The sequence below is a fragment of the Ranitomeya imitator genome, chromosome 8 (genome assembly GCF_032444005.1).
Source record: "Ranitomeya imitator isolate aRanImi1 chromosome 8, aRanImi1.pri, whole genome shotgun sequence".
Lineage (NCBI taxonomy): Eukaryota > Metazoa > Chordata > Amphibia > Anura > Dendrobatidae > Ranitomeya > Ranitomeya imitator.
In genome coordinates, this window is record NC_091289.1 from 84005452 (window position 1) to 84031664 (window position 26213).

Sequence of the window (26213 nt, forward strand, 5' to 3'; positions counted from 1 at the left end):
GCAAGTGCATCGCAGTGGCCCATCGTTAAAAAGGTTGTCTGATCTTAAGCTACAAGTTTAATGCACTGTGCGCTGTGAGTATTCTCTGGTGCTGGCGGTGGGAGCGGGCAGTTATGTGATCAAGTATGTGATATGTATATTCCCGGCCACATTACAACTAGACTGTTTCTGGCCTTGCTCTATATAGGTGTATTAAATGAGGCCGAGCAAGGCTAGTTGTCATGCATGCAAATCACATACTGTTAGGGCTAGCGGAACGCACCAAATTATAAGAGAGATGGTATAAGGTGTGTTTGCAGCCCAGGGTCCACCGTGCAGTGATGGAACCTGCTGCTGAGTAATGACGGACTATATGGCGGTACAATGTGGATACACACACGGGTTAACTTCACCCTGTGTGAAGGAAGTAAACCCTGTTGCGTCACAGGGCCGCGTTACCGCACCAAGAGCGCAAGCAAGCAAGGCGTTTCAGGACTCTATCCCAAGACACAGGATTAGAGTACGTTCAGACCACTTGCGCTCGACACCGCAACTGGAGTGTCAAAGTAACTGAAAATATAACTTAAAGCACAAGAGTATGTGCTGTGCCGCTTTGGCGGACGCCACTAACCACCCAGACTTGGGATAGGAAAGAGCTCTATAAGCGCACGGCGCCACACTGGCGGTTACAGCAATAGACGCTGTACCGTGTGTCTTTATGTTGACAGCTTAGTCGGGCGCTAGACAGCAAGCATCCCCCTTTTACGAACAGTCATACACAAGGGAGGGGATTTTAAAGAGAGACTTGCACTCATCAACACACACACGATTCTAAATGTACACTAGCGCATGGCCGTGCGGCCATGCAAACCTTTTATAGCTGCAGCAAGAACAGGATCTTCTCAGAATGACCAATGGGAGTCAGCCACAGAAGAACAACACCTTCAGGACCTTCCTAAAGGACCAATGGGATTTGCTGCAGTATCTAAGCATGTGACCCTTGATCTCCAACGAGAGATCTTATCCTGGGCATGCTCAGAAAGGGAAGAGCAGGACTTAGTCCCAAACATGTCTGCTCGCCGCTGCACAGTATTGGCTACAATTACAGGGTTATAGTCTGTTCAGAAATGACCAAATGGATAGGCGAGGGGGAGGGGTGTGCCTATATGTAAAATCATCCTTAAAACCCATCTGGCGTAATAATATAGGTGAATCTAATGAAAATGTAGAGTCCCTGTGGGTGGAGATAAGGGGAGGGGGAAAAATAATAAATTACTGATAGGGGTTTGTTATAAATCTCCAAAAATAATAAAAGCAATGGAGAATATCCTCATAAAGCAAATAGATGAAGCTGCGACTCAAGGGGAAGTCATTATAATGGGGGACTTCAACTACCCTGAAATAGATTGGGTTACGGAAATCTGCAGTTCCAGCAAAGGTATTCGGTTTTTGACAACTATGAGAGACAATTACCTTTCACAACTGGTTCAGGACCCAACAAGAAGGGGGGCACTGCTAGACCTAAAACTAACCAACAGGCCAGACCACATATCAAATATAAGGGTCGGGGGTCACTTGGGGAATAGTGATCTTAAAATAATAAGTTTTCATGTATCCTTTAATAAGATGTGTAGTAGAGGGGTTACAAGGACACTAAACTTCAGGAGGGCAAATTTCCAACGGATGAGAGATGATCTTAGTGCGATTAATTGGGACGATATCCTGAGACATAAAAATACACAAAGAAAATGGGAGACGTTTATTAGCATCCTGGATAGGACCTGTGCACAATATGTACCGTATGGGAATAAACATACCAGAAATAGTAGGAAACCAATATGGCTAAATAGAGCTGTAAGGTGCGCAATAAGTGACAAAAAGAAAGCATTTAGAGAATTAAAGGAAGTAGGTGGTGATGAGGCATTAAATAAATACAGAAAATTAAATAAATTCTGTAAAAAGCAAATCAAGGCAGCAAAGATTGAGACAGAGATGCATTGCCAGAGAGAGTAAAAATAATCCCAAAATATTCTTTAACTACGTAAATAGTAAGAAACTAAAAAATGATAGTGTTGGCCCCCTTAAAAATAGTCTGGGTGAAATGGTGGATGAGTAAGAAGCCAATATGCTAAATGATTTTTTTTCATCAGTATTTACACAAGAAAATCCCATGGCGGACAAAATGACTAGTGATAAAAATTCCCCATTAAATGTCACCTGCTTGACCCAGCAGGAAGTACGTCAGCGTCTAAAAATCACTAAAATTGACAAATCTACGGGCCCGGATGGGATACACCCCCGAGTACTGCAGGAATTAAGTACAGTCATTGAGAGACCATTATTTTTAATCTTTAAAGACTCCATAATAACGGGGTCTGTACCACAGGACTGGTAAAGAAAATTGGCGCGCATTCAGGATGATAAGGGAGCGAGGTGCAGGTGTAGTGGGCTGTGTAAGCCCCACGTACATAGAGAATATAGTACACCGCACACACTGTATGTATTTTGCGAATGGTGAAGAATTTATTAACAAAATAACTATGGGACATGAAAGCGACCAGAGGTAATTATTATGACGTTTCGGCCCTACCAGAGCCTTAATCATACAATCGCTTTGTTGTGCACAGAGGAGAGGATAAATATCCTTGGAAATAAAGGCATACACTTGCCAAGTTGCTGCACATGTGAGATTGCAAAGACTGCCCTGTTGTGGGGTCTTAAAAATCAAGCTAATCAGCGGCGCTCCCTTGAGAAAGGCTACACTGCCGAAACGCGCGTCGGGGTGGACACTCCTGGACTCCTCTCCTGGTGCTATACGGGTAATTATATTTAATATTCTATGTGGCTATGGTGTGGCCCGGTTTACTCCCTGTATATGTATTCCTTACCCTAGCAAAGTTGGCTGATAACCAGGCAGTTTGGGAATTGTGCAATATGTATAGAGTAGTACATCAGATGGTATCAGATATGTCCTGAGCTGCTTGTAATCAACTTTATGATAGTTTTTTAGTCCTGTGAGTGCCCTCATTTTTGACATGTGTTATGTGGCTGTATTCTCCCTCTATTTCATGTGTATGTCATCGTTTACCTGATTTTCTAATAAATTTATTTGTATTACGTTTAGCTATTTTGGGATTTTTATGTCGTGTTGTTTTGCGTTGGTTTATATAGTTTTTGCGACTTTTCCCGCTGACATGTCCATATAGTATATCTAAGTCACTAATATTTATTCTTATATCTGTGATCACTGTGACTTATTGCGTTCATGAGGTGTGTTGACAGTGTATAAGAAAGACATAGCTGAACTAGAGCGGGTGCAGAGAAGAGCGACCAAGGTTATTAGAGGACTGGGGGGTTTGCAATACCAAGATAGGTTATTACACTTGGGGCTATTTAGTTTGGAAAAACGAAGACTAAGGGGTGATCTTATTTTAATGTATAAATATGAGGGGACAGTACAAAGACCTTTCTGATGATCTTTTTAATCATAGACCTAAGACAGGGCCAAGGGGGCATCCTCTACTTCTGGGGGAAAGAAGGTTTAGGCATAATAACAGACGCGGATTCTTTACTGTAAGAGCAGTGAGACTATGGAACTCTCTGCCATATGATGTTGTAATGAGTGATTCATTACTTAAATTTAAGAGGGGATTAGATACCTTTCTTGAAAAGTATAATGTTGCAGGGTATATATACTAGATTCCTTGATAGGGCGTTGATCCAGTGAACTAGTCTGATTGCCGTATGTGGAGTCGGAAAGGAATTTTTTTCCCCAAAGTGGAACTTACTATTTGCCACATGGGGTTTTTTTGCCTTCCCCAGGATCAACTTGTTAGGGCATATTAGGTTAGGCTATGGGTTGAACTAGATGGACTTAGTCTTCCGTCAACCTTAATAACTATGTTACAATGGCAGAAGCTGGAAAGGCAGCAGTAACCAGTCGTCCAGTATCAGCCTGAGCTAGATGCTGGGACCGATGTATCCGCTGAGCAGACTCCACTGGGGTTGGAGAAGAATGGGAGACCACAGCGGAGATGGTTCGAGATTCCCCCTGTGCAGAGACGGGATCTCGACACCTAACACATACCTGCTGTCACACACCTGCCGAATCACGACAGCACTGCGAGCAGTGTAAGGATTCATGAGTCTGCAGTCACAGAGTGACTTGTATCTTAAAACTGGACAACACCTTTAACATGTTTACCTCCAGCTGCTTCATAGCCGATATTCCTACTACTGTACTGCCTGTCTGACAGCTGCTCAATGAAAAACCTAACAGTACTCGGATCAGCTCAGATGAGCGTTTCTATTGATCAGACAAATCACATATTTTGCTCATGTATTATTTTTAAACTAGATGCACATTTTCAGATATGTAGCAAAGTATGTTATGCTTCTCATCATTATCTATGATTTGTTTTTCCTTTTTTTTGCAATGCTCTATACTGGTCACACCTTGACCTACCTTTAGAACCTCAGATATCACATATGGAACCATATAATTTTCAGTTTTAACATAGCCATGAAGCACATTATGGTTTGCTACATGTGTACATAATCCGAACCAGTAGTAGAATGAAGTGACAGAACCATCAGGTGATAAATGCAGTGACAGAAGCACGATCAGTAGATTAATGCAGGTCTGCCCTCGGCCTAATACTGTATAATCATGGTTTTTGCTGTTTAAATGGCATTGTTTGGTACTAAGCCCATTGTCCAACTCGCAGCGAGTATTGAACGTGGGAACGTACCCACACACTCTCATACACGCGCACACACACTGTTAGGGCTCATACTCACATGCGAGAAACTCTGACGAGTCTCGCACGTCAATACCCAGCACTGCCACCAGCACTCGAACTGGAGCATTCAGCTGCATGTATTTCAGCTGAACTCTCCAATCCGAGTGCCGGCAGCACAGGTATTGACGTGCGAGACTTGTCCAAGTTTTTCGCATGTGAGTATGAGCCCTTACACACTCATATATATACACACACACACACTCATGTATATACTCATACACACACTCATATATACACACACTCATACACACACTGATGCACACACACACACACTCATAAGCACACACTCGTGTATGTATATATATATATACTGTAGGGATTTCACTCACTCAGGTGCGACGGCTGATACTCAGGAGGCACGTTCCTTTAAAAGTTCACAGGGTTTATTGCTTCATAAACCACATGGCAAAAATAACAGAAAACAAATAGCCTTTGGCTCAGGAAAGAAAAGCAAGTGTCCAGTCCTTCAGGCTCAGTCCTGGAGCCTTAACACACTCTGGAGGGTTTCACCTCCACACACATCTGCTGTGTAAAGCATTAGCCTGTCTTATATAGAGCTAACCACACCCAGGAACCCATCACATGATTAGACATGTGGTCTGACATCACCACAGGTCCTGAAACACATATATATATACAGGGGTGGATTAAGGGTAGCCAGGGCCCCGGGCTGTTCACACACTGTGGGCCCACCCGGTCATGTGACGGGGGTCATGTGACGGGGGTCATGATATACCCGAACCAGATTATTCCAGAAAAATGGTCGGGCCCTACTCTACTGTAACCTATTAAATATTTGTTAAAATCTGCAATACAATTTAGGTATATCTTGACCAATAATATCACATACAAGGAACAAATACCACCGCACCGTGACCAGACCACAAATTACAACCACAGTGATCGAATAATATCACATACAAGGAACAAATACCACCGCACCATGTCAAGACCACAAATTACCACTTGGTGACCAAATAGCACATACAAGGGACAAATACCACAACACCATTTCCAGACCACATATTACCACCACATAGTGACTGAGTACCACAATACTGATCAGTAATAAAAAAAACAAAAAACACAATACTATCACCATAAGTGCCAGTATTCACAGGAGATCTGTACTTAGTATGCAGTGTCTGTGTAGAGGTAATACAGTGATCACTGGTGACATTGTACACAGGACCTTTGCATATAGTATACAGTGTATAGTGTCAGTGTATAGGTAACACTGACTCACCAGTGATGTCTCTAGGTGAACTCCTTCATCTTTCATCCAGCACAGACTGCCATCATTTCTTCCAGCCAGGACTCGTTTCTGCAGGAAATAACACAGTTATCTCGAGCTCCACTTGCAGAACACATTACTTAAATTTTCACAACTTTTACATTACACCAAATGAAGATAAAAAGGCGATATAGTGTCACTCTGCACAATAACAGGACCGCCCCCCCATTTAAAACAGTATACTCAAAAAATAAAATAAATACATCACTGCAGTAATAATATCCCTTAATTAGCCCCTATGGTAATAATATTCCCCACCCTGGCTCCGTTTATCTCATTCCTGGCTCCAGCCATATGTTCTCCCATCCTGCACTCATGAGTATCCATTCTACACCATATGATCTCCCCATCCTGCCCCATCTGTCTCCATCATATCCATCCTGCCCCATGATCCAATCCTGCCCCATGTCTCCAATCATGCCCCGTGTCTATTCTGCCCATGCCTCCAGTCCTGCCCCCAGTGTGTCCAGCATATTACCCCCAGTGTGTCCAGCATATTACCCCCAGTGTGTCCAGCAATCTGCCCCAGTATGTCTAGCATATTGCCCCCAGACAGTGTGTCCAGCAATCTGCCCCAGTGTGTCCAGCATATTACCACCAGTGTGTCCAGCAATCTGGCCCAGTGTCTCCAGCATTGCCCCAGTTTGTCCAGCAATCATCTGCCCCAGTGTATCCAGCATTGCCCCAGTGTGTCCAGCAATCATCTGCCCCAGTGTCTCCAGCAATCTGCCCCAGTGTCTCCAGCAATCTGCCCCAGTGTCTCCAGCAATCTGCCCCAGTGTCTCCAGCAATCTGCCCCCAGTGTCTCCAGCAATCTGCCCCAGTGTGTCCTCCAGCAATCTGCCCCCAGTGTGTCCTCCAGCAATCTGCCCCACTGTCTCCAACAATCTGCCCCACTGTCTCCAGCAATCTGCCCCACTGTCTCCAGCAATCTGCCCCACTGTCTCCAGCAATCTGCCCCACTGTCTCCAGCATTGCCCCCAGTGTGTCCTCCAATCTGCCCCAGTGTCTCCAGCATTGCCCCCCAGTGTGTCCTCCAGTCTGCCCCACTGTCTCCAGCATTGCCCCCCCCCAGTGTGTCCTCCAATCTGCCCCACTGTCTCCAGCATTCTGCCCCACTGTCTCCAGCAATCTGCCCCACTGTCTCCAGCAATCTGCCCCACTGTCTCCAGCAATCTGCCCCACAGTGTGTCCTCCAGTCTGCCCCACTGTCTCCAGCATTGCCCCCCCCCAGTGTGTCCTCCAATCTGCCCCACTGTCTCCAGCATTCTGCCCCACTGTCTCCAGCAATCTGCCCCACTGTCTCCAGCAATCTGCCCCACTGTCTCCAGCAATCTGCCCCACTGTCTCCAGCATTGCCCCCCAGTGTGTCCTCCAGCAATCTGCCCCAGTGTCTTCAGCATTGCCCCCCAGTGTGTCCTCCAGCATTGCCCCCCAGTGTGTCCTCCAGCATTGCCCCCCAGTGTGTCCACCGGTAACTGATCCAAAAAAAAAAAAACAAGCAGTCTCCTCACCTGTTCGCGCTCCAGGCGGTGAGCTCCCTGCAGCAGCGCACACTCGCCAGCGACTGACAGTGACGTCAGACGCCGGCGACGTGTGCGCTGTGGCCGACATCAGCCGCCAGCCTCCAATTGGCTGGCGGCTGTTGTTGTTAACTATTGATGTGCGGGCGCGCGCCCACACATCAATAGGAAACCGCCGCAGCGCCGGAAGGGGCCCGGTGAGCAGATGAGAAGGGGCCCAATGCGGGCCCCCTCTCTCTGCCCACCGGGTCCGGGGGCACACAAACGCCGCCCGGCGGGCAGTCACAGAGGATTATCAGAGGGTTAATCTGCGGTAGCCCAGGGCCCCCCCAGACCACTGGGCCCTGGGCTACCGCCCATATTGACCCTCTGATAAATCCGCCCCTGTATATATATATATATATATATATATATATATATATATATATATATATATATATATATATATACATGGTTATGTGAAATAAAGAAAACACTCCGGGCTACATCACCGCGACAAGCCACCTATGTGACACATACCTCCCATCGACTACACACCCTTTAGCCATGCTACATACCTCCCACCTCTGCCTAAAGCCGTGGGGCTTGGCACTTTCTCCCACTAAACAAGGGATTCTTGATAGGGCATTCACATTACCGTGCAGCTTTCCGGCCCTATGTTCCACATGGAAATTGAAGTCCTGCAAGCCTAAAAACCAACGGGTGACCCTAGCATTTCTACCTTTTGTTTCCCTCATCCACTTAAGTGGGGCATGGTCGGATATTAGTCTGAATTTACGTCCCAGCAGATAGTACCGTAATGTGTCCACCGCCCACTTTATGGCAAAACACTCTTTTTCTACGACTGAGTAGTTCTTCTCAGATGAAGACCGCTTTCTACTCAGATAGAGAATAGGATTTTCCTCCCCATGTAGCTCTTGGGAAAGGACTGCTCCTACCCCAACATCTGAGGCATCTGTCTGAAGAACAAATTCTTGAAATCTGGGGTCATCAGAACTGGTTGCTTACATAGAGCCCCTTTCAATTCTTGGAAGGCTGATTCTGTCTCTTCGGACCATTTAACCATCACTGATTTTGTCCCCTTTAGCAGATCGGTCAGAGGCGCAGCCACTGTGGCGAATTTCGGGATGAACCTCCTGTAATATCCCACGATAACCAGAAAGGCATTAACTTGCTTTTTGGAGAGAGGTTTTGGCCATGTTTGGATTGCCTCCACTTTCCTGATTTGAGGCTTTATTTCTCCACGACCCACTATATAGCCTAGGTACATAGCTTCTTCCTTACCCAAGGCACATTTCTTCGGGTTTATTGTAAACCCCGCCTCTCTTAAAGTATCAAACACCGCTTGGACTTTTTCCAGATGACTCTCCCAGTCCAAGCTAAACATGACGATATCATCCAGGTACGCAGCAGCGTATGGCTTATGGGGTGCAAGGACTCTATCCATAGCCCTCTGGAAGGTCGCCAGAGCTCCCTGTAGGCCAAACGGCATCCGGACATACTGGAAGCATCCATCTGGTGTAGAAAACGCCATCTTCTCCTTGGCTTCCTGTGCCAAGGGGATCTGCCAATACCCCTTCATCAAATCCAAGGTGGTTATATATCTGGCGTGCCCAAGCCTTTCAATGAGCTCATCAACGTGGGGCATGGGATAAGCGTCGAACTTGGAGACCTCATTTAACTTCCGATAATCGTTGCAAAACCTCCACTCTCCATCAGGTTTTTGGACCAGGACAATTGGACTCGACCAACCGCTCTTGGATTCCTCAATGACTCTAAGCTTCAACATACGCTCCACCTCCTTGGAGATTACTTCTCGACGAGCCTCAGGAATACGATAGGGCTTCATGTTCACCTGCACATGTGGCTCTGTTAGGACCTCGTGCTCTATGACCTTTGTGTATCCTGGCAACTCTGAAATCAGGTCCCTGTTTTTCTGGAGTAACTGCCGGCACTGCTGTTTCTGGGTCTTCGATAGTGTCTCCGCTATACCAACCGCTCCAACTTCACCTTCTGGGTTGCTTAACAAAGATGGAATTACTGCCGGCTCTCTATCTTGCCGTGGCTTGATGAGGTTGATATGGTAAACTTGGAATGGTTTCCGTCTTCCTGGTTGGTGAATTTTATAATTTACCTCATCAAGTTTCTCGATGACCTCATAAGGCCCTTGCCATTTGGCCAAGAACTTGCTTTCCACCGTCGGAACTAACACAAGAACTCGGTCTCCCGGATTGAACTGCCTAACTCTTGCAGACCGGTTGTAGACCCTGAAATACAGTCAAGAGCAAAGAATTTTGCAATTCGGACAAATCACGCACCTTTTCCATCAGAAAATACCTTACCTGTACGTCACAGGGAGTAATTTATATGGCTTCCTGCCCATGTGATAAATTATATATCGGCATGACAACTCGTGAATTTCGCGTAAGAATCCGTGAACATATACGAGATATAGAAAAAGCCAAGGAAGTAAAAGATAATGAACAACTTAAAACCCTCGCCAGGCACTTCCAAGCCGTTCACAACTCCGACGCCAGTAACCTTTGATTTATGGCTATCGATCAGGTAACTTTGGGCATTAGGGGAGGGAATTTATTTAAGGTGCTATCTCAGGTAGAAAGCCGCTGGATTTTTAGGCTGAATACTCTGGTACCCCATGGGTTAAATGAGAGCCATGGGTTTGGCTCATTTCTTTAAATTTGGTTTCATCATGGATAGTTTTTATCTTGTATTCGTTAGGTTTTAATTGTTTTTATTTGATTTTGATATTCTTGTTCTACTATTCTAGATTGTTTGTTTATGAGTGGAGATGGCCAAGGGCTTGTATGGAAGTGGAGAATTAACCAGCATCTGGAAAATACAAGAGCATCTGGACTGTTTAAAGACTCTCAAATATGGACTCTGAGAAACTTCTAAGATTCCTTGGCTTTATATTGGCTGTTTTAATATGTGTCATGCTTCTATGTTCTATATATTGCTGATATATGAAGCAAGTGTTTTTTATACTATAACAGGTACACATCAAAAAAAATTTTTATAATACAACTCAATTTTAGCATCACCTAAAATTTCACCCTATTCTTACTCACACCATTATTTTGAAAAACTTTTTTAATCAAAAAAACTCCTTTTTGTATAAGATTCACATTGGCACAGGTGGTCATTGTCTTAGTTTGACCGCAGGTACCAATGCACACAATTAATTAGTAGCACTTTATATATATATTTTTTGTATGAGTAATATACACTGCTATTTTAACCACATTTAGTATTTACATACTATCTACCATTATATTCGGTAGTTCTTATATGTTCACTCATTATTCTTTCTTTTTTTGCTGTTATATGATTTTCATTCTTTAGTTGTTGTTATAGATATATCTCTTTTTCGTTATTGTCAGCGAGTTCGGTTCGATATTTTTATGTCCGAACTCTTCACTATAGCAGCTAATAGGGTACTAGTTACGTTTGCGCATGCCCAGGATCTTTCTGTCCTATATGCTCCTTTTGTTGCAGGCATAACTAGGCGTTTCTATGCTTGTGCCTTTCCTGGCGTGCTTCTGTGACGTTGTAGCGTTTCCCGTTGCTTAGCAACTGGGGATCGCTCACCTCGCAGGCGCGCCGAGGGAGGTACCTGCTTTGAGCTTGGACGCGACTGCGCTTGCTTAGGATTTCTTCCCTGTTCTTCAGCTAGTGCGCATGACCGGATGTTACCGCGCTCGGATCTTCCCGATGTGCTCAGGTGACGCGCGGGCGCTCCCCGCTGCTAGGCAGCGGTGGACCGCTTGCGTTTAAAGAGCGCAGAAGGAGGTACCCATTTGGAGCCGGGAAGCACCGGCGCATGCGCCATATATTAGCTGACACCTGCTTAATCGCCATCTTCCCATTGGCCCACTCCCTCGATATATACGGATATGAGCTTTGCTTTAGCCACACCTCCTGAAGAAGGAAAACAGCGAAACGCGCGTCGAGGCGGCAGGCAGGGGCTCCAGGTCTTCACTAGCTTTATGTAAGTTTATTATTTATACTTTGGTCCATTTTTTGCCTCATTTTCAGCTGGGTAACTACTTCGGTGGTAGGGATATAATATATGGCACAGGCCATTATATATAAAAAAGAAAACAGAGAAAAAAACTCGCTTTCTAATGAAAACCCTGCTTTATACAGCCAGCTGCATCTATAGCGATCTGGACTAGGTCTATTCCCCCTGCTCTTAAAGGGCCAAAACTCCTTTTTCTCCTATATTTTTGCAACTTTACACAAGATTTATTTATACTAAATGCTTGGAGATATACGGTATTTGTTGTGATGGGGGCCTAATATAGCTATTGTTTAAATTACCTGGTTACACTCCCATTTAAACCTGCTTGGTTTGTGGCACTCTTATCGTATGTAATTTATTTTATTTGTGTTTGCTAATAAAAATATTTATACTTGAAAGAAAATTCTCCTTACCTCATTGAGTTATACACAATAGAGGTTTATGTGCTACGGTTGTAGACCCTGGCCTGAGCTTCTTGTGCTTGGAGAAGGTGTTCTTTCACGACAGGCATCACCTTTGCAATCCTCTGCTGCATCAGGGCCACATGCTCAATGACGCTTCTGTGGGGCGTGACTTCGGCCTCCCAGGTTTCCTTGGCTATATCCAGGAGTCCTCGCGGATGTCGGCCACATAGAAGCTCAAACGGTGAGAGGCCTGTGGAACTTCATGAATGGAAAACATCAGATATGGTAAGAGACAATCCCAGTCTCTACCCTCTTTCTCCCTAGCTTTTCTCAGCATGCTCTTTAGTGTCTTGTTAAATCTCTCTGACTGTGGATGGTACACCGACATCCTCAGCTGGGAGATTTTCAGGACTTTGCATAACTCCCTCATCACCTTGCTCATGAAAGGTGTTCCCTGGTCAGTCAGGATCTCCTTCGGCAGACCTGTATGGGAAAACACATGGACCAACTCACGGGCTATACTCTTTGAGGACGAATTTCTCAAGGGAATTGCCTCAGGATAGCATGTGGCATAGTCCAGGATGGCTAATATATACTGATGGCCCTGGGCTGATTTAACTAAGGGACCGACCAAGTCCATGGCAATTCTCTCGAACGGCACCTCAATAATGGGCAATGGTACAAGGGGGTTCCGGAAATGAGGAGTGGGAGCAGTTAGCTGACATGTAGGGCAGGATCTGCAATAGTTCACTATTTCCCGGTGACACCCAGGCCAATAGAATCTCTGCACAACCCGTTCCTGCGTTTTTCCACCCCTAGGTGTCCACCCAAGATGTGTGAATTGGCTATTTCCAACACCTTCCGTCTATATGGACCCGGCACTACCAGCTGCTCTACCAACTCCTCCCTTATTTTCGTTACCCAGTACAACAACTCCTCACTCATCAGAAAATGGGGAAATCTTGTGTCTGCCCCCGGCTCCTGTACCACCCCGTTAATAACTGTGACATTATTAAAGGCTTCCCTCAGAGTGGGGTCCCTATGTTGGGCAGTCCCAAAATTTTCACCGGTTACCTCTAACTCCAGAATGTCAGATGCAGGGGACACTTCCTCCTCATCCCCAACCAGAACACAAAAAGGAAACCTGTCTGCCTCTGGGTGTGGCGACACCCTTCCAGGGTTCATTGGTTCTCTACTCTTGCTAGGGAGCTCAGAACCTTTTCCCCACAAATCCCAAAACAAACAGAAATCCTGGCCAATAATTATAGGGTGCAACAAGTCCCGAACTACGCCGACTATATGGGACTCAGTGCCACATGCCGTTTCAATGTCCACCCTGGTCATAGGATAGTCCTTTGCATCACCATGTATGCATCGCACTCCGTCCTTCTTTCCCGGGAGCAGGTGAAGAGGAAAAATGGCGCTCACCTGGGTCACTAAGCTCCCCGAGTCTAACAGCGCCGTTACCGCTCGACCGTTCACCTTTACGGGACACGCTTGAGGTCCCTCGTTGGGCAGAGAGTTCACACTGCAGGCTGGATACGCATAGTATGAACTATGGCGTCCCATGCTGCAGTCCATCTGCCCAGTGGTCTGAGAACAACGAGCAGCTATATGTCTTGGCTTGTGGCACCTCCAGCAAATAATATCACCCGTAGGGACTTTGTGCAGCACCTCCCCCGCCCTTTGTGACCTTGGACGTCCCACCCCATTTTGGAACTCAATTCCCTTCTGGGACCCCCAGTACGGCATGGGTTGTCTCCCGGAGGAGCCTTCCAACCCTTGGTATCTCTCAACCAGTCCGATCAGCTTGTCGGCATTCTGGGGATCACCCTGGGCAACCCAAGACTGTATAGGCCTCGGGAGGGAATGGACAAACCGATCCGTCATCACCCGTTCTACCATCTGTGCAGGTGTAGATGACTCTGGCTGCAGCCATTTCTGGACCAGGTGCAACAGATCAAACATTTGGGAGCTAGGTGGTTTGTCCCGGTGATAGGCCCAGCAGTGAATTCGCTGTGCCCTGACAGTCAGTGTCACCCCCAAACGTGCGAGAATCTCGGCTTTCAATTTGTGATACTCCTTGGCATCCTGCAAGGTCAAGTCATAGTACACCTTCTGGGGTTCCCCCGTCAGGTATGGCGCCAGTACCTCTGCCCACTGCTCTGGCAGAAGTTTTCCTTCTCAGCGACCCTCTCAAACACCGACAGGAAGGCCTCAACATCATCCCCGGGGGTCATTTTCTGCAATGTGCGTCTTACCGTCTTCCGGACGTGGGTGTCATCAGCCAGACCTGGGGTGGAAGCGCTTGTCTTGCCCTGGATGGCGGTTGCCAGAAGCTGCATCTGCTGCTGATGCTCCTGCTGGCTCTGCCGTTGCTCCTGCTGGCTCTGTTGTATCTGCTGCATCAACAGCCTGTTGGACTCTTGCTGCATCTGGGCCAAGTGTTTCAGCAGGTCCTCCATTTTCCCCGGCAATGCTTGTTGGCTTGCAACAGACTTGACCCAGGACATTCAAAAATAGACTTATGTCTCCGCTTGGAACGCTGCCCGCATGTCTGCCACCAATTGTAGGGATTTCACTCCCTCAGGTGCGACGGCTGATACTCAGGAGGCACGTTCCTTTAAAAGTTCACAGGGTTTATTGCTTCATAAACCACGTGGCAAAAATAACAGAAAGCAAATAGCCTTTGGCTCAGGAGAGAAAAGCAAGTGTCCAGTCCTTCAGGCTCAGTCCTGGAGCCTTAACACACTCTGGAGGGTTTCACCTCCACACATATCTGCTGTGTAAAGCATTAGCCTGTCTTATATAGAGCTAACCACACCCAGGAACCCATCACATGATTAGACATGTGGTCTGACATCACCACAGGTCCTGAAACACATATATATATATATATATATATATATATATATATATATATTTATATACATGTTAAGAAGGAAATAACCTACGGCACTCAACAAGTCCACACTCAAATGTCCTTAATGCAGATAAATTTATTCATAGGTAGCCAGAAAAAATGGATAACTGACAAAAATTCCAACGTTTCGGCATATCGCCTTTTTCAAGGAAGTCTGTATAGAATAGATCACATGTCAATAACCGCTAGTGTGGAAGGACTACACACCCTTTAGCCATGCTACAATACACACACACGATGCCATGCGGCTGCCCGCTTGGATTACTAACACCATGGCCCATATCCTATACACAGCAAATGACAGATCTCTAATCTTCAGCAGCTCAGCTTCTGCTCCTCATCGGAGCGCTGCTCACCATTCTTCATGCCGGCCGCCGAGTCCCCGCTCTGCATTGCCAACAGCAGCAGTGTGACGAGGTCCCAGCATGATGACCTCATCACTTTGCTGCACGCTAGTCTGCCACGCGGGAACAACCGCAATGCTCTGCTCTATGCCGGATATCATGCATTTAAATGTATTTTCACATCTCAGAGGTGAATACATGTGGATGCATCATGCAAGATCAGAAAGGAGTCTGCTGGCCCGGCAACAAATTAAGTTTTGGCGGCCACAATCAAAAGTACAGTGCGGGTCCTCCGGCGGCCCTGAACAGCTGCCTGGGGACCGGCCCAGGGGAAAAATGCATCCCTGACACCCGGCCCAGCCCACCACTGCCAGCCTTCCCTGTTCCCCAGTATACAACAGCTCTAGCCTCCCCTGTCCCCAATATATAGCAGCACCAGCCTCCCCTGTTCCCCAGTATATAGCAGCACCAGCCTCCCCTGTTCCCCAGTATATAGCAGCACCAGCCTCCCCTGTTCACCAGTATATAGCTCCAGCCTCCGCTGTCAGCACTATATATAGCTCCAGCCAATTTGTGGAGCACCTGGGGGTTTAAAGTTCTCACTATGCATCTAGATAAGATCCTTGGGGGGTCTAGTTTCCAAAATGGGGTCACTTGTGGGGGATCTCCAATCTTTAGTCACACAGGGGCTCTCCAAAACGCAACATGGTGTCCGCTAAAGATTGGAGCCAATTTTTCACCTGAAGGGTTAATAAACTTCTTGAATGTGGTTTTGAGCTCCTTGAGGGGTGCAGTTTTTAGAATGGTGTCACTTTTGGGTATTTAGAGCCATGAAAAAAGGAATATAAACAAGTTCACCCGTGATGCATAAACCATGTTTCGGGAGCACGGACCCGCTGTGTCCAGGCATGTAGAGTCCAAAAGAAGAAAATGTCCAGCTTCACCGAATCCGTGAAAAAAGTTTTCTTTATTCACAAACTTAAACATGGAGGATACAAACTTCAGCACAAACCATATGGGTAAGAATCTCAACACGTTCCTGGAGACTAAGCTCCCTTAATCAACCCTTGATTAAGGGAGCTTAGTCTCCAGAAATGCATTGAGATTCTTACCCATATGGTTTGTGCTGAAGTTTGTATCCTCCATGTTTAAGTTTGTGAATAAAGAAAACTTTTTTCACGGATTCGGTGAAGCTGGACATTTTTTTCTTTTATTTTCAGCCATACAGACCCGTCAAACTGACTTCAAATATGAAGTGGTCCCTAAAAAAATGGTTTTGTAAATTTTGTTGTAAAAATGAGAAATCGCTGGTCAAATCTTAACCCTTATAACTTCCTGGCAAAAAAAAAATTTGTTTACAAAATTATGCTGATGTAAAGTAGACATGTGGGAAATGTTATTTATTAACTATTTTGTGTCACATAACTCTCTGTAAATTCAAAATTTGAAAATTGCAAAATTTTCAAAATGTTCGCCAAATTTCCTTTTTTTTCACAAATAAACGCAAAAATTATCGACCTAAATTTACCACTAACATGAATCCCAAAATGTCACGAAAAAACAGTCCCAGAATCGCTAGCATCCGTTGAAGCGTTCCTGAGTTATTACCTCATAAAGGGACACTGGTCAGAATTGCAAAAAATGGCCAGGTCATTAAGGTCAAAATAGGCTGGGTCATGAATGGGTTAAAAGACTTTATTCTGCATGTGTGTGTGTTTTTTAACCCTTTACAAACAATAGGATTAGTAATGGATAGGTGTCTTATTGACACCTCTCCATTACTAATGAGCTTAATATCACCTTAAAATACAAAGGTGACATTAAACCCTTATTACCCCATATGCCACTGCTACAGAGCTGTGGCTGGGGGCAGATATTTTTAGCCGGGGGAGGGGACAATAACAATGGTCCCTCTCTAGGCTATTAATATCTGCCCTCAGTCACTGGCTTTCCTGGTGCAGAAAATTGCGTGGTAGCCCATGCCAGTTATTTCTGTGAAAACATTCTTTTATTAAATAAATACAGGTCCCAAATTTTACACCCACATACTACTAACAGTATTAGATTCTGAGATCTATAAATCTAACTGTTCTGCAATGGTTTACTGTATGTAAACCATGTCTCCTATCCTGTCGGTTTCTGCAATGATTATACAGAAGCCAACAAATTAATTATCGGCTATTCTGCTATCTGTCTATGAAATATAAAGATATATATATATATATATATATATATATATATATATATATATATATATCACCTATTCTATGTGTATATACTGTATGTAACCTATCTTTATAACTTGTCAGTGTGTTTTTTACATTAGCCGCATATGATGCAAGTGCTGTGCGATTTTTTTTGTTTTTAGCGCACCCATTGACTTCTATTGCGGGATGCGATCCGTTTACTGATTACATTCACAGCTTGCTGCGATTTTTTTTCCAGCCCGATCGTGATCCGATCTGAGCTGCAAAAAAATGCAGATGAGTACACAATCATAGATTAACATTGGTCCAAATTCAATCCAATTTTTTATCGGATTGAATTCTTCCAATTTCATCGCAAGTGGGCATGAGCCCTTAGCTATAAAGTCATGGCATAAATGAGCCCTTAGCGAGGATACATTACAGGCCACTTTGGTAACTGGTTAGTCATGTGCGTTACATAGCGCTCCTGAATCAAGTTGTTTGTCTTCCCAAAGAGAAGTGAACAAAGTCTACCTGTATTCCTGCCTTTTGTCTTAAGAAGGACTACCTATGTTTGCCAAACATTCAGCAAATTGCAGCGGAGGTGCTATGCTTATTTCTGTGTGAAATGTTTCCAATCTGGTTGATCTCATAACTTCATGACTGTGGATTTCATTTCTTTTTAGCTGTTGTTGTGAAATGTTTAGAATAACTCTTTGCTACCATTACCCGCATTCTATGTGTGTATTCATGTGTAAATATACAGGTGAATATTTTTACCAAAAAAACAAGTATTTTTATTACCCCAGCGCATATTTAGTGAAAACAGAGGGACTTTACAAATAACAGTTTCTTACTAGAAAACAAGTGGTCCCGTTATGTGGTCATACTGACTTCCATCTGTCCCCTTCCTCCTTTCACAAAAAACTAGTTAGATTTGTGCTCAAAAGTTTACATACCCTGGCAGAATTTTTGCTTTCTTGGCATTTTTTTTCAGAGAATATGAATGATAACACCAAAACTTTTTCTCCACTCAAGGCTAGTGGTTGGGTGAAGCCATTTATCGTCAAACTACTGTTTTTTCTCTTTTTTAATCATAATGCCATCCAAAACATCCAAATGACCCTGATCCAAAGTTCACATGCCCTGGTGATTTTGGCCTGATAGCATGCACAGAAGTTGACACAATGGGGTTAAATGGCTACTAAAGATAACATTCTCTCCTGTGACCTGTTTGCTTGTAATCAGTGTGTGTGCATAAAAGAGTGAGTGAGTTTCAGGAATCAAGACATACTCTTGCATCTTTCGTCTAGCCACTGACGTTTCTGGATTGTGAACTGTGCAAAAAAGTCAACCACCTGCACTCAGACAAGGGATTCACGCTCCAAAGTCCAAGGATCCAATCGGACAAAAACGTATATAGGAAAGGAGGAGCAGCATCCATACCAGGTGATGATTTATCGAAAAGTAGTCTTTATTCCGCCATGATAAAATACAACGTTTCGGCCTGGTTGACAAAGGCCAACCAGGCCGAAACGTTGTATTTTATCATGGCGGAATAAAGACTACTTTTGGATAAATCATCACCTGGTATGGATGCTGCTCCTCCTTTCCTATATACGTTTCTGGATTGTGAGTCATGGGGAAAGCAAAAGAATTGTCAGTGGAGCTACGGGAAAACGTAGTTGAACTGTTTAAAACATGAAAGGGATACAAAAAGTATCCAAGGAATTGATAATGCTAGTCAGCAGCGTTCAAACTGTGATTAACAAATGAAAAATCACGGTGCTCCGTAAAAACAAAAACCACAGTCAGGTAGACTAACAAAAATTTCATTCACAAATGCCAGGAAAATTGTTCAGGAAATAACATCAGCTGAAATACTGGACTCTCTGAAAACTAGTGGTGTGGCTGTTTCAAGATGCACAATAAGGAGGCACTTGAATTAAAATGGGCTGCATGGTCGAGTCGCCAGAAGAAAGCCATTACTGCGCAAATGCCACAAAGTATCTTGCCTACAATACATAAAACAGCACGGAGACAAGCCTAAAAACTTCTGTAACAAGGTAAATTGCTGTGATAAGACCAAAATGTAACTTTTAGGCCACCACCATAAACATTACATTTGGAGAGAAGTTAACAAGGCCTATGATGAAAGGAACAACATTCCTACTGTAAGGCACAGAGGTGGATCGCTGATGTTTTGGGGATGTGTAATCTACAAAGGCACAGGAAACTTCGTCAAAGTTGAAGGAAAGATGAATGCAGCACATTATCAGCAAATACTGGAGTAAAATTTGCAATCATCAACCTGGAAGCTGCGCATAGGATGTACCTGAATGTTCCAACATGACAACGATGTAAAACACAAGGCCAAGTCGACCTGTCATTGGCTACAGCAGAACAAAGTGAAGGTTCTGGAGTGGCCATCTCAGTCTCTTGACCTCAATATCATTGAGCCACTCTGGGGGACTCTCAAGCGCGCTGTTCGTGCTAGACAGCCCAGGAATTTACAGGAACTGGAGGCTTTTTGCCAAGAAGAATGGGCAGCTTTACCATCTGAGAAAATAAAGAACCTCATCCACAATTATTAAGAAATGGGGTATGTGAACTTTTGATCAGGGTCATTTGGATGTTTTGGGTTGTCATTATGATTTAAAAAGAGAAAACAGTAGTTTGACAATAAATGGCTTTAAACAACCACTAACCATGAACGGAGAAAAAGTTTCGGTATCATCATTCATATTCTATGAAAAAAGGCCAAGAAAGCTAAAATTCTGCTGGGGTATGTGAACTTTTGAGCACAACTCAGTTTTAAGAACAAGCAAAGGCTAGATATAACGACTACCCTGGGTTTGTGGATTGCCTGATAACATGCGGTTGCGCTGCCTGCATAGCGGCCATAGTCTCAAATGGTAGGAGAGATCAATCAAAATTATTTGTAAAGTTGCTCTTCATTTCCTGCATTCTTTTCAAGCTAGAATAACCTCACCATATTTTTTTTAATTCACCCCACGCTATTCCCCTATTTTTTTTTTTTTATTAACATTGCTGCCTATCACAATCTATACCATGCTGGACGGTTACAATTCGTATTTGGCAACTGCTTTACGGGCTTCTTTCACTACACAGTACAAAAGTCACAGTCAAGTCATCATCTATTAAGTGTTTCTTATATAGCGCCAACGTATTCCACAGTGCTTTACAGACATTATTGGCATTGTCCCCATTGGGGCCCACAATCTAGATTCCCTATCAGTATATCTTTGGAGTGTGGAAAGAAACCACAGAACCTGGAGGAAATACATGCAAACACGGGGAGAACATACAAACTCCTTGCAGATGTTCTCCTTGATGGGATTTGAACCGAGGACCCCAGTACTGCAAGACGGTCCTAACCACTGAGCCACCGTGCTGCCCATAAATTGTGCAGACCAGCATTTTGGGAATAAATGCAATGTAGAATGCACTTGTGTACAACCTAAGGAACATCTTTGTCCCTTTTCATTCTGTAATTGGTTTAGATCATATTGTTTATTTCATGAAATGGAAGAACCCCTACCGGTTAATGACATTCTTATTTTTCAACATGGTTGACTCACAAAAGTTTACTTTTGCTATTTTTTTATATGTACAGCTAAACGACAAAGAATTACTGTCCTTTCAAAGTTAATGCTATAATTTCTCTTTTGTGCCCTTCTTTAGTCCTGGTGTCTCCATTTTACATACCGTATATACTCCTGTATAAGCTGAGTTTTTCAATACTTTTTTTTTTTTGTACTGAAAACGCCCCCTTCTGCTTATACACGAGTCAATTGTTCCAGAAGCCGGAGGGTTAGGGGGAGCGGCAGAGCAGTAGGTCACAGAGGCAGGAGCCGGCGGCTGTGGTTAAAGCCTGTACCGCTGCTGTAATAGCGCACAGTGCCAGCAACGGCCACCAGCTTCAAGCACATATCCTACTAACCTACCGGCATGCCCTCGCTGGCACTGCATCTCCTTTGTTACGGCGCCAGCAGATCTTCCTGTCCTGAGCAATCAAATGGCCCCGCTCATTAAGGTAATGCATATGCACGTCTCTCCACTCCCATGGGTGTGGAGTGCATATTCATTACAGACAGGGCTGCTGGTGCCGGAACGAACGAGATGCAGTGCCACCGCAGGTACACAGGCAGGTAAATAGGATTTTTTTTAACAGGAATCATGCATACAAAGATGGGGAAAAAATAGCCATGCATACAATGGCAGTGACGGGTGAGCCATGCATGCAAGGACAGGGACGGGGGAACCATGCATAGCACGATAGGGATGAGGGGACAATGCATACCTGGCTTATACTCGAGACAATAAGTTTACCCAGTATTTCGGGGCAAAATTAGGTGCCTCAGCTTATACATAGGTCGGCTTATACTTGAGTATATACAGTATATTCTATCCCGCACTAAGATACCTTACAGTGAAAGAGTAAAAACCCCCAGAAACATTCGCTGATCTGTTTTGTTACCTATGCACTAAACTGCTTCCATTTTAACAGTCACTACCCAGTGTCTTATTGCAGCACAGAAAAGGTTAATGTCCAAGTGACACATTTGGAAGAACTTGTTACAGAAAAGTAAGCAACATTTTGTTTAATTGCAGTTCACTGTCACTCAAATTTCCTCATTCTCCCATATTGCCCAGTTTTATTTGGTACCATGAGTTCACAGCTAAGACAAGGGAAAGAGAAAGCGTTTACCACCCTGCTCAGAGGGCTCCATCACAGCTAAAGACTTCTTTCCATTAAATCCAAGAAACTAGATGGTTTTGTTTCCATGCCACCTCTCATCAGGAATTGGCAAAGGATGAAAAGCCTGGCAATTCGTTTCTAGAAGAAATGCCACCTGGCTGAGTTCTAAAAAAGATGCTCCCAACTGTTATTTTATACTTCTTGATGTCGGCGTGTCAGGGGCGCTGACAGCTCATTGACAAGGACAGGTTTTTATGCACTGTATTTTTAAATAACTAAATATTAGTAGAATAACAGTTTTTCTTAAATTTCCTTAATGTATACATTTCAGAGGCCCCCGCCTATCTGATAGACCTAATGCATGATAAAAATGCAGAGATTCGAAAAGTATGTGACAACACCCTTGATATCATAGCGGTAAGTTAGCAACATATTTTATCTGTGTGACTGAAGCATGTGTCTTTTTGACAAAAGTTGTCAGATTAATGTGAATCAGTAATGCAAGGTTGTTCTTCATACAGATTTAGTTGGTTCATCCTAGGTATAAACCTCCACAGTTATCATTTTCCCATGTAGGAGTATGATGAAGAATGGGCAAAAAAGATACAGAGTGAGAAATTCCGTTGGCATAACTCTCAGTGGCTTGAGATGGTGGAAAGCCGTCAAATGGATGAAAATGAGCAATATCTTTATGGAGATGAACCAATTGAACCATTTCTCCATGAAGGAGATATACTGGAAAGACCGGACTTGTACTACAGTGCAGGTGAGATGCTATCTCAATGGTAAATCTGGTTCTAAAGTGAATCTGTCGCCAAATATCACATTACATTGTGCAGTGCATATACCATATATACTCGAGTATAAGCTGAGATTTTCAGCCCTTTTTTTAGGCTGAAAGTGCTCCTCTCGACTTTTACTCGAGTCATTGTACCAAGGGGGTCGGCGGGGGAGGAGGAGCGGTGGCTGTGGCATACTCTCCTGCTCCTGGCGAGGTCCTTGCATCTCCGGTGTCCAGGCGCTGACAGCTTCTTCCAGCATTGAGCGATCACATGGTACCGCTCATTACAGTAATGAATATTAACCCGACTCCACTCCCATAGGGGTGGAGACGCATATTCATTACTGTAATGAGCGGTAACGGTGACCGTTTAATGCTGGAAGAAGCTGTCAGAGACCGGCGATGCAGGGACCACGCCAGGAGCAGGTGAGTATAATGGGGAGGGGGAGCACTGCGTGATATTCACCTCTCCTCGTTCTGGGCGCCGCTCCGTCTTCCGCGTCCTCTGCAGTGATGCTCAGGTCAGAGGGTGCGATGACGTGGTTGAACCTTAGTGCAGAGGACAAGGAAGACACAGCGGCACTGGAACGAGGACTGGTGAGTATTGCAAGTGCCGGGGACCTGAGCGACAAGAGGGCGAGTATGTCTTTTTTTTTTTTAATCGCAGCAACAGCATATGGGGCAAATATCTCTATGGGCATCTTATGGGGCCATATTCAATGTTTGTGCAGCACTATATGGGGCAAATATCTTTATGGAGCATCTTATGGGGCCATAATCAACGTTTGTGTAGCATTATATGGGGCAAATATTTTGAAGCAGATACAATTTGCCACATCAAGTGGCCTAAAGAGAAATGTTATGGCAAGCGCCATTTTTTTTGCTATCATATGCTGGGGAAGTAGTGTGCAAGTAGCTGATGCTAATAAGCTCAACAAACTTAACAAGAAGGCATGTGCGGCTATTGGCCTCCATCTGGACTCCTTTGAGGAGGTATTGGAGGATAGAATTCAGAAGACGTGTAGGGCTATAATGAATAGTAATACACACCCCACTATACGAGCTGTTCTTGAAGCAGAAGAGCACATTCAGCAGCCATCTAATCCTACTAAGGTGTAAGAAGGAGAAATTCAGGAAATCATTTGTACCTACTGCTATAGGGATGTATAATAATTTCTTAAGGGTGGTAGACAATGACTGATTGCAGGTGTACTAATGTCAATTAAGTGACTTATATACCTGAACTACCCACATTTATTTGTTATGTAATGGTATACTTGTGCAAGATTTGTGTCCTAATATTTTATGTAGTGCTGCTGTAATACCGTAATTTCCCCCGGGATGAATAAAGTATATCGTATCGTATCGTAAATGGAGAAACATTTTGTAGACTGATGAAAGTAAAATTGTTCTTTTTGGGACCAAGGGCCACAGACAGCCAATCTCCGGACCTTAATCCAATAGAATGTTTGTGTGGTGACATAAAAAATGCCGTTTCTGAGGCAAAGCCAACGAAAGCCGAAAAATTGTGGGATGCAGGCAAAGCATCCTGGGCTGGAATAACATTTGACAGGTGCCAGAAGTTGGTTGTCCCTATGCAACATAGATGTGAATCCGTTCTAAAAAGCTGTGGGTATACAGCTAAATATTAGGTTTTTGATTTACATAGTAACATAGTAACATAGTTAGTAAGGCCGAAAAAAGACATTTGTCCATCCAGTTCAGCCTATATTCCATCATAATAAATCCCCAGATCTACGTCCTTCTACAGAAACTAATTGTATGATACAATATTGTTCTGCTCCAGGAAGACATCCAGGCCTCTCTTGAACCCCTCGACTGAGTTCGCCATCACCACCTCCTCAGGCAAGCAATTCCAGATTCTCACTGCCCTAACAGTAAAGAATCCTCTTCTATGTTGGTGGAAAAACCTTCTCTCCTCCAGACGCAAAGAATGCCCCCTTGTGCCCGTCACCTTCCTTGGTATAAACAGATCCTCAGCGAGATATTTGTATTGTCCCCTTATATACTTATACATGGTTATTAGATCGCCCCTCAGTCGTCTTTTTTCTAGACTAAATAATCCTAATTTCGCTAATCTTTCTGGGTATTGTAGTTCTCCCATCCCCTTTATTAATTTTGTTGCCCTCCTTTGTACTCTCTCTAGTTCCATTATATCCTTCCTGAGCACCGGTGCCCAAAACTGGACACAGTACTCCATGTGCGGTCTAACTAGGGATTTGTACAGAGGCAGTATAATGCTCTCATCATGTGTATCCAGACCTCTTTTAATGCACCCCATGATCCTGTTTGCCTTGGCAGCTGCTGCCTGGCACTGGCTGCTCCAGGTAAGTTTATCATTAACTAGGATCCCCAAGTCCTTCTCCCTGTCAGATTTACCCAGTGGTTTCCCATTCAGTGTGTAATGGTGATATTGATTCCTTCTTCCCATGTGTATAACCATGGGCGGACATACCGCCGGTTCAACCTGTGCAACTGCACCGGGGCCCAGAGCCGGAGGGGGCCCCTGAGGGACCGAGAAAGCAGGGCGGTGAATGACAGTTGGCGGCAGGATTACTGCTAACAGGAGAGGCAGGGGGCCCGCTCTGCTGCACACGTGATATGACGGTCAAAAGGGGCCCCCTGCCTGACCTCTCCTGTTAGCATACATTACGCTGCTGTCCGGCTGTCACTGGTGCAGTGTGGTGAGGGGCGGCAGACACTGGAAGAGAGGAGTGAGGGAGTCACTGAAGATGCGTCTCTGACTCGCTGCTGTGCAGGTACACATTCTTCCCAGAGCCCCAGTGATCGGCAGGACTGGGATAGTGGATACACATGAAAATAGGGGGAGGGGAGGAGGAATTACTACTCTAGGTAGGAGATAGGAGAAGGCCTGGCCCGCCGGGAATCTGCAGGTGCAGGGATGAGAGCTGACAGGCTAGACAGGCTCCATGTCTCCCCTGCTCATTTCCCCTGGGCCTGACCAGCTCCCTGCAACTGCACTCTCTGTAGGTACTGTACATATTCCATGTGATGTCTGTTGATCTATCGTGTGTGTATGTGTGTGTGTGTGTGTGTGTGTATATATATTGCTAGTGTGTGTGTATATATAGCTAGTGTGTGTGTGTGTACTGCTGTGTGTATATATATTGCTAGTGTCTGTGTACTGCTGTGTGTATATATATTGCTAGTGTGTGTGTGTATACTGCTGT

At 44.6% G+C, this 26213-nt stretch overlaps 1 protein-coding gene across 2 annotated transcripts in view; it reads left to right on the plus strand.

Annotated features, from left to right (window-relative positions):
- Positions 1-26213, plus strand: part of KIFAP3 (kinesin associated protein 3) — a 562094-nt gene that overhangs the window by 431888 nt on the left and 103993 nt on the right. For both annotated transcript variants that reach the window (XM_069737137.1, XM_069737138.1), the window contains exons 17-18: positions 22552-22637; positions 22797-22986. In XM_069737137.1, coding sequence (XP_069593238.1) covers positions 22552-22637; positions 22797-22986 — 276 coding nt within the window. The remainder of the gene's footprint in view (positions 1-22551; positions 22638-22796; positions 22987-26213) is intronic.